The sequence below is a fragment of the Lynx canadensis genome, chromosome D4 (genome assembly GCF_007474595.2).
Source record: "Lynx canadensis isolate LIC74 chromosome D4, mLynCan4.pri.v2, whole genome shotgun sequence".
Taxonomy (NCBI): Eukaryota; Metazoa; Chordata; class Mammalia; order Carnivora; family Felidae; genus Lynx; species Lynx canadensis.
In genome coordinates this window covers 13,380,300-13,389,648 of record NC_044315.2, presented here as the reverse complement: position 1 = coordinate 13,389,648, position 9,349 = coordinate 13,380,300, and the positions used below count along the sequence as shown (strand labels likewise).

The 9,349-nt window shown below is 42.7% G+C and overlaps 1 protein-coding gene across 5 annotated transcripts in view; it reads left to right on the top strand.

The window, feature by feature from the left end:
* Positions 1 to 5,413: 5,413 nt before the first annotated feature.
* The window catches only part of TRPM3 (transient receptor potential cation channel subfamily M member 3), a 502,889-nt gene continuing 498,953 nt past the window's right edge, over positions 5,414 to 9,349 (top strand). For all 5 annotated transcript variants that reach the window (XM_030293212.1, XM_030293204.1, XM_032595678.1 and 2 more), the window contains exon 1: positions 5,414 to 5,690. In XM_030293212.1, the coding sequence (XP_030149072.1) occupies positions 5,514 to 5,690 (177 nt within the window). In that variant the 5' untranslated portion in view covers positions 5,414 to 5,513. The remainder of the gene's footprint in view (positions 5,691 to 9,349) is intronic.

Below are 9,349 nucleotides of genomic sequence, written 5' to 3'. Positions count from 1 at the left end.
AGTTTTTTATCATCACGAAAACCCCAAAGTGGAAACTATTGTAGATGCCATTTTACAGCATGAAAACTAAGACTGACAGGTTAAGTAACTGGCCCAGGCCTATGCAGCTAAGTAAGAGGGGTTTGAAATGAGTCTGACCTCAAAACGAGCAGGTGAAGATACAGAAGAGGAAGCACAGATGGTCCAGTCTCTGCCCATTTCTTGATACAAACCTGGGCTTCTCATTAGCCAGGGCTGACCACTGCCTCCCTGATGAGTCAGGGTCAAAAAGGTAAAACACACACCACATTTCTGGTTTCAGGTGCCAAGGAAGCCACTTTGCTACAGAGTTTCTGTTGGGCATGCTCACTCTAGGGGTCAGGGAAAGAGCGTCTGTGTGTGCATCAGCTGTTACTGAAAGAACCTTTATGAGAAATGATTCAAGGAATTGAAGAGGATTAGACGCTATTATACTTAACATTCCTTTATGACATAATAGAGACTGTACCCCTAAGAGTATTTCTCAATAATTGCAATCCATCCTGTGAAGATAGAATAAAAGTCTAAGATTTGTCTACTGAGGAGAAGAGATTTAAGGGGAGCCTTTTGTCGTACACTGGGACAGCCATTCTCTGGAAGAGACGCTTGCTTTAGAAATTAGAGGGAGGGACTTTCTGCCACTAGAGCTGTCCAACTATGGAATGTGTGGCCTCAAAACCTTGCCCGCTCCCTGTCGCTGTAAGTTTTTGTGCAAAGGGTGGACAGCAGTCAGGGAAGTGAGGAAAGATCTCAGTAATGGGGCGGGGAATGGAGAAAACAGGTATTCTAATTCTGCGATAGTGTCATTTCACACGGAGTAAGTGCTATCGAAGCTATAAATGTGAGTCCTTTATTTTAATAGATTTTAATGTATTTTAGAATCTATTACCTATAAAAGATACCAAAAGGAAAAACAATGTGAGTTTTTTCTACTGAAGGTATTTCACCTATTAGAAGAATATCTATTTGGAAGTAAGTTAAGGACTGTTCACTCTCAATTAAATGTAAAAAGAGATTTACTGTTTTGGAAAACACTGTAGAAGCATCTAAAAATTTCTAACAATATTATAACTGTATTTGTGGTTGAAGGGAAGAAATGGGAAAAAGCATGGGTTTTTGTTTAAATAAGAATGTTAAATTGTCAGGGTTCACAGCATAAATGATTTTCTGATAAAATTGTTGAATTATCAAATGCAACAGAGCTAATACCCGAGGCCAACCATAAAGCAAGTAGGAAGTTAATAGTGAGGTTACAAAATATTGTGGTACATGAAGTTACTTACAAAGACTTTACCATTGGGGCTATTCGTGCTGTTTCCCTTGAATGCTTACATATCATCTTTCTGCACTTAAGTACGTTACGCTTACTGTTAGAGCCTGAAAATATCTGTTCAATTACTTTCCAGATACCTATTGAACTTCAACATTAAAATATACTGTGAAAAATTACCTTGGAGCCTTTTTTGAGTGTTTGGTGTAGGAAACACATTTTAGCAGGAGGCTTTGGAACGCTGAACTACCCAGACACTGTGTCCTTGCCTTTCTGTTTTCTTAGGTTTTCATGGGTCAGCCCCTTTTTATATCTAAAGGATGTAAAGTAAAACAGTGTACAAAGTGGTACATTGAGGGTGCCATGAGATTTTTTTTTAAATGTTTATTTTTGAGAGAGACAGAGCATGAGTGGGGGAGGGGCAGAGGGAGAGGGAGGCACAGAATCTAAAGCAGGTTCCAGACTCTGAGCTGTCAGCACAGATCCTGATGTGGGGCTCAAACTCACGAACTGTGAGATCATGACCTGAGCTGAAGTTGGATGCTCAACTGACTGAGCCATCCAGGCACCCCAGGTTTTGTTTTTTTAAAGAGAAGGAACATGGTTTCCCAAAGGAAGAAATACAGAATGTCTATATTGTGGCTCATTGTCAGCCATGAGACAGCTCAAATCTTATCATGATTCTTTTTTTCCCCTTACCATGATTCTTAAATTTAGCATCATTTATATGGGAAATGCAAAGCATGAAAGAGAAATAGTTTGTTCAAAGGCAGACTTCAGAGTGCAGAGATTCGATGGGTTGGGTTTGCTATTTGTTAGGACACTGACAGCTAATATGTCCTTGTCAGATTTTTAAAAATTTTTTAAAAAATATTTATTTTTGAGAGAGCATGAGTGGGGGAGGGAAAGAGAGGGAGACACAGAATCCAAGCAGGCTTCAGGCTCTGAGCTGTCAGCTCAGAGCCCGACGCGGGGCTTAAACCTACAAACTATGAGATCATGACCTGAGCCGAAGTCAGACGTTTAACTGCTTAACCAACTGAGCCACCCAGGCACCCGGCTTTGTCAGGTTTTTAAGTCTGCTAGAATTTTTTCTGCAGATGTGTAAACATCCACGTTCATCAAATTTGTAAACAAGCCTCTTGGATTGACGAGAGGCTAATGTTGAGGGCTTGGCTCGCTCGTGTGATCTCAGCTCTTTCCTCATTAGACTTCTCTCTCAAACCCAGGAAGGCAGCATTCCATGCAAAAAATTGCATTTCTTGAAGGGGGTGGGTTCCTGAGAACCCTGCTTGAAATGTTGTGATAGCAAACAATTCTGGCACAAACTACTCCAGTGATGGAATAAGAACCCCCCCCTCAGGCGCTGCCAGCCTTCTTTGATCTATACCTCTCTTGCAGCATCGTCTCCAGAGCAGTCCTCCAGAGATTCTGTGCTGCTCTCTAATTGCCATTAGAGAGGGCTGAGAATCCTCCTGCTTCCTGTTCTGCAGGGTTCCTAACTATTCTCTTTGACTAACGTCATTCACTAAGAATTAAAGGGACTAGGATCAAAGGTTGTGAGTTTTCAGAATGACACTGTCATTTTTGTGGGGTCCTGAACAGTGAGGGGCAGACGAGAGGGGACTGCATGTTGCAGCATTTTCTTGGGGTCAGTCTTCTCACAACTGTAAGGGAACCACTGCTTAGCATTTAATAGCTCAGAGATCCTGGAGCCTCAAAGCTCCACTCAGGGCAACCTCTTATAATCTGCTGAATACCACGCTGCAGTATAGCATGAGGAAGCCCATACTTACCTTAAAGGCTCCCACCTTCCTCTTTACCCCGGTTAGGAAACGCATGGTAACTGATGGGAAACATTGAGATTCACTCTGTCTTGCTCAACCTCATTACCTGGTCCTAGAAATGCATACACTCATGCATGCTGAATGGAAATTACCAGTGGGTTCCTCCTTCAACTTCAACACAAGCTGCCTGGAAGATGGATCCTGGTGGAAGGGACTTAGTCTGTACCAGGCACTGTTCTGAGGACACATGAGTAGCTCATGTGGTCCTCACAATAACCTCAGGTGTGTTTCCATTTTTATCTCTGTTTATAGATGAAGACTGCAAAGCACAGATTAGGTGAGTAAATTGCCCAAGGCCAGGGTCAGAATTAGAGTTTGAACCATGTAGCCTGATTCTACAATTTCTTTTGGTCACTACTGCATCAACATCACACCAAGGAAATTACCTGAAAGAAATGCTGAGCATTTCTTCTTTAAGCGCTTTTAGCTCAGCTCTTACATAGTTAAGTCACCGGAAAACAGAGGCACTGGGTCCCCTTAATTATAAAAGAAAAAGAAGAAAGAAGAGAGAGCTTGTCTTTGGAGTCCAATAGACTGGTTTTGATCCAAATCCTACTTTTCCTAGTTAAGTGATTTTGGCCTGTTAGTAGTTTCTCAAGTCCACAGTTGCTTAATCTTTAAAGTGGGGATATGACCACTGCATCTACTTCATAGGGCTGTTGATGACACGAACTTTGGAAATGCATCTGGAATGCTGACCACAATGCTTGACATGTGCGTGTTAGCTGTTGTTATTTTAAAGTGATCTTTAATGCTTTGTGGAAATAGAATGGTGACAGAAAATGAACCAACTGCACGGGGGACCTATTACAGTGATAATCAGACACTGAATTTTCTACAAGGCAAGTCAGTGGTCTGGGTTCCACCACTAGATGAGATTTTTCTGCAAGTGTCCTTGGTGCTCTAACACAGGACTATTGCGAGGGAAATAGTGTTACAATGCAGCGTGTCAGGTATTTATTCGAAGGAAAAAAGGGTGGGTTCAGATCCCAAATTCTGAATTACAGCAGGGTCCCAGTGTAGCATGTCTGCCCTCCCCCGTCTTAATGCCGCTTCAGAATGCATAAATCATGGAGCTAGGATTTACTAATCTCCTCGAGTTAATTAGTTGTGGAAAATCAGTGTAGTCATGGGGAGGGACTTAAAGAGGGAAAATAACGTAAGATGGCAATCCTATAAGGATGTGGTGAATCTCTGGGCCGCCATGCCATCGGTCAACTGCACCCACTGTGGTCTGATGCCTAGAGGATGTGTGGCAAGTTCACACTTGGTTGTGACATGAACTTCCTCTTCCCAACCACCAGAATTTCATCACTTTCTACCAAAGTGAAATTATCCAATTTCTGCTTTCCAATTTAAAGTTCTCCTTTATTCTCTTTGGCCACAGGAGCCTGAACCATGCTAACTCAGCCTTCCTGCCTGCCTCTCTCTCTCTCTCTCAAAGCCATCCTTAGAAAATGATGGGGGTCAGTATCCCCACTTGAGGAAACTTGATCTTTTATAGAGAGCATCCTGTGTGGCACCTTGAGGGTTAAACTTTTGTTGCAGAGACAGAGTATCAGTGGCTTTCCAGGAAGATATAAGCCCCGATTTAGAAACTGCCATTTCTAAAAGGTAAGCCAAACATAAATTAGTTTGCACTGCTTTCTATGAAAGGGATAACTTGCCGCTCCCACTGTCTCTGTGTTAGTTTGCTTCTCTCTGTGCGGGCAGCCTGTCTGTCATCTACATAATGTATATATCAGGGCGAGGACCTTCACTCACGGCTAATAAAAACCTCAGCGCATGACAGAGGTGTCTTTTACTATGGATCCGTCTTACAATAGGTCTCAATTTACTGTGTCACGTAAATCAAAAGGGAAGTGTTTATCTTCTCATTCGAAGGCATCCCTTCTCCCTCTGTGCCCTAGCCCCTCCCCTCGTGCCAGTTTCCAGCCCCTCAAAGATGCTTTGTGCAAGAAAGTGCAAGTTCCCTCGTTCTGGATTTATTGATTTTCCCTCTTGCTCTCCTCCTGGCTCCCCCCCAAAGCAAGCTAGCGGAGCAAATGGCCCGGGTTCTCCCCCAACGCCTGACTTGCGTTTACTGGGAGGAGAGCCGGAGAGGGAGCGTGCGTTCGGAGCACACTGCTCTGACTGCGACCACAGACTGTTTTGTGCAGGCTGTCCTTCTCCTTCAAAACGGTGCATCCCCTCCCCGGAGCAGCAGGCAGTGTGCCTCCATTCAGCCACATTTGGTATGCATGAGCACGGCTGCAGGGAGAGGGGAGGTGGCTTTCTTAAGAAGGTTCGGTGGCTCAGGAAACGCCACTTGAGTAGTCTCCCAAGTTCCAGGAAGCCTCTGCCCTAATGGAATTTGCAGGTGTGGAGATGACCATGGGATGCCAAGGCCGTGGGGGACCGTCTGTTTTCTAGGCATTGCTCAGGTTTGCAGTTTTTGGTTTTCCCGGTGGAATTTGGAAGGGGTCATGAATCAAACTGATGCTCCTCGTCCCCTAAACTGGACCATCCGGAAGCTTTGCCACGCAGCCTTCCTCCCATCTGTCAGACTTCTTAAGGTACCGTAACTTGCTGCTTTGAATGGCTCTAATTGTGCTTTGCAGGTCTAAATACCCAACTTCGCACTTGGGCTGGGACACACCTTTCGGGGAGCACAAATGCTTACAGTGCTGGCTCAGTTGCCCAAGGCTGGCTCAGAGAGGCTGTCAGCGGGCTGTAGACCCCCACGGTGTTAGGGAGGAGAGATGGTCTGAGCCACGTTTGGGAATGAGATTATGGTGGCAGAGAATGGGCTCCCCGAGTGCTCCCCTCCGTCCCTCAGCCCCCCGCCCTAAACGTTCCTAAAATAGAATTAATTAACTTCTTTGGGAGGGTGGGAATAGTAATGGGAGTGAAATCTCCTACTCCAGGCATTTGGCTCCTGGTTTTTTTTCCCCCCTCCCTGGGGAAGCCCTTCGACCCACTTTCCCTTTAAATGGAACCTGAGAGAACAAAGGATTCTCCTCACTATTTTAAAAGCCTTGTGTCCTTAGGTGGTCGCTCAGGTAAAGACAGAGAATGAATCTCATCAGATTGTGACTTCTTTGGTGTCCTTGTTTTTAGAAAGGCATGATAATTTTAGTCTCCTAAGTGAAGCCAGTAGTGGGAAAGTGTGGTTGAATATGTATTGAACGTATGCCTCCAGCTCCCGCTCTGAGTTACACAAAAGAATGGTACTACACCTGAGCTTAGAATTGTTACTCTGTGTCTGCAGCACTTCCTCTCTAGAAGCAAATGCATTGAAGGTACTGAAAAAGTCCCCACAACTCCGTAATAATTGCACCATCATCGACCTTATTATAGGGAAGAAAATACAAATAAAATTTACAAGGTGGACAAAGCGTGTATTTTTTTCTCCAGAAGAGAGAATGTGCTAACATTTATTTGGGGGGGGGGGAGGGGGGGAGTCCATACCTCTGAATGTCCCACATCCATGTGAAGTTAAAAAGGCAAAAAGCAAAGTTCTTCATTCTCTTGTCCATATTAATATGATACTGGGATTTAATGACCACTGGATATTGAGCCTAAGTGTCTACAATGGAGGATTAAAGAATTAGTCCTGAATTAATTCTATTGCAATATTTTATTTTTATTTATTTATTTTATTTTTATTTTTTCTTGCTGAGGCTGTGTTTTGGTTGGGTCAAGTTTGATGTGGACAATTAGTTCTGTCCAGTTAAGTGGTTCCTCACCACAGAGCATTGGCCACTGTTTCCTTATCCTGTTCAACAAAAACCAGTGTTAACTTTCACAAAGGCTGGCCCCAGGTCCTGTTCAAACCCCCAGCATATTGTTGTCATGGCGATGGTTTGCTTCCCTAAAAGAGTATTTAGGAGGAAAAACCAATTTGGGAATAAGGAGTGGGAGAGAAGTGTCCTTGGACATAAGTGCTTTTGCTGTATTGGAACAACATGTGTGATAGGGCATGAGAAAGAATGAGGCCAGGGAGCTAACAAATGAATGTAAATTTTCCTCCAGAATCACAATTGAATCAAGAGTCTGGGGCAAAGAATATCTTGACAAATCCAACTAGGACTGAGAAAATTGACTCCGGCAATTCCACGGGCAGCAAGAGACATTTTTCACTTAAAGGCATTCTTTGGCCCGACCCCAAAATCATGCTTTTTAACTTACATAATGACCTTCTTAACAGGTGTACTTATACGACTCTCAATATATTATTCATTAATGCTCTATTTTTTTTTCTTTTATGGGAAATGCTATTCATCACTTCCTAGTCACAAAACCAGCAGAGACGTATCTATTAGAAGTAGAGTACTGATTTTGAGAACAGCTGTCCTGTTTCTTAACAGAAAGTGCTGTTGATGCTTTATACCACCAGGCATTGTCAGCCCTGTGTGCCAATACTGTGGTCCGTATACGGTTCAATCCCACCGTGCTTTATTAACATGGTGCTTTATAACAACTCATCTGGGGCACCTGGGTGGCTCAGCCGGTTAAGCGTCTGACTTCGACTCAGGCCACGATCTCACGGTCTGTGGGTTCGAGCCCTGCATTGGGCTCTGTGCTGATGGCTCGGAGCCTGAAGCTTGCTTCGGATTCTGTGTCTCCCTCTCTCTCTCTGCCCCTCCCCCGCTCATGCTCTGTCTCTCTCTGTCCCAGAAATAAATATACATTTAAAAAAACAAAAAAACAAAAAGCAATTCATCTAATTAAGCAAACTGATGGGTAGCTTTCCAAATTTCTCAATATGCTAAAAATGATGTGTTGTCCTAGAGAAGTTCCTTTCCAAATGACATCTGTAATTTTGAAAGGTATTGATCTATCCTAGGAAACTTCAGATAGTTGAGCATATTTCAAACTCGTTAAAAAAAAGTGATAACCAAATTCTTTCAGCGATACTTGAAATGAGAGCTGCTTCTGTATGTGGGTTTGATAGCCTCAACGTGCTGGATAGGAATGCCATGGAATTTTTTCCCCGTTTGGATTGCTGCTGTCTTGTCTGCTTTGCTAGTCCCTATGTCTTCTTGCCTTGCTTTTAATATTTCAAATAAATTGGAAGTTCCTGAGCAAACATTTACATCTTTTGATCACTGCTCTTCCTGCTTTAGTCCATAAATTAAATATTTACAAACAGTGCCCCCTTTCCCAGTCTCTTACTCCACCTCCCCCACCCTACCACCACCATGTTAATTTAATGGATGGATGGATTCTCTGGGTGTCCAGGAGCCCATTGAAATCATAAGCTAACAAACCCAATTCCTCTATTCAACAGGTAATTTTTGGTCCCCTTCCAGGCATTTTTCTGATGTAATATGTTTATTCCAGTGCTCTGACTTGTCAGTAACACAGTAGAGGTCGTGATGGCAAGGTTAGGTTTAACTAGACTCTGATCACTCACCATTTCTCACAGACTTGGCTCATGCCAATTTCCCCCATGTCCTCTCCTTGAAAATGTGTTTCTTTGGTACCTTATTTCAGCATCACACCAATAATTAGAAATGGCTTTATAATCCTATTTTCTGTATTTCCCATTTCCTAATAGAAACAGGATACTAAAGAACTAGAAGGGGGAGGCTGGCATTTGAAGCATGAATTAAACTCAGTGAATGAATGTTGGAATATACTTATTATTCCTCTGAAAACATCTCATTTGTTGCTTTGTCCATCTCAGCAAATTTTGAACATGCCAACCAACTCCTATTTTGAATGTGGGATTGCATTTGGAAATAACATTTGAAAGTGAATTTTTGGACAGGCATATCATGATGATAGCCAAAAGACAGAGGCTGTTTTCAAACGGATGCATTTCAAATGGGACCCTGTTGAAACTATTTCTCTTCAGTTGTCATTTGCTACGTTCTTATGTGTTTCAAGATTTCATCTTATTAATGACAAAAAGTCATGCTTATTTCAGTGACAGAATGTTCTTAGCATATTTCATAGTCATTATTAGGTCTCTCTCTGTCATTATTTTATTTGGGAGATTTTATTTTGGTAACTTATGTTGAATTTGAGAATTTTTAGGGTGGAGAGCTTTGTTTATTGAAATCTCAGTGGACTTACTAAAAAGAAGGCTTCTGAAAGATGGGTTGCACTAGGGGAAAGGGAAACTCTGTAGTTGTAATAGATTGTGGTGCAAACATTTAAGTCAGTCTGTCCATGAAGCCCAAATGGTCAGTATCATGTTAGGATCTTCAAAGTTTTATCCTGAGAA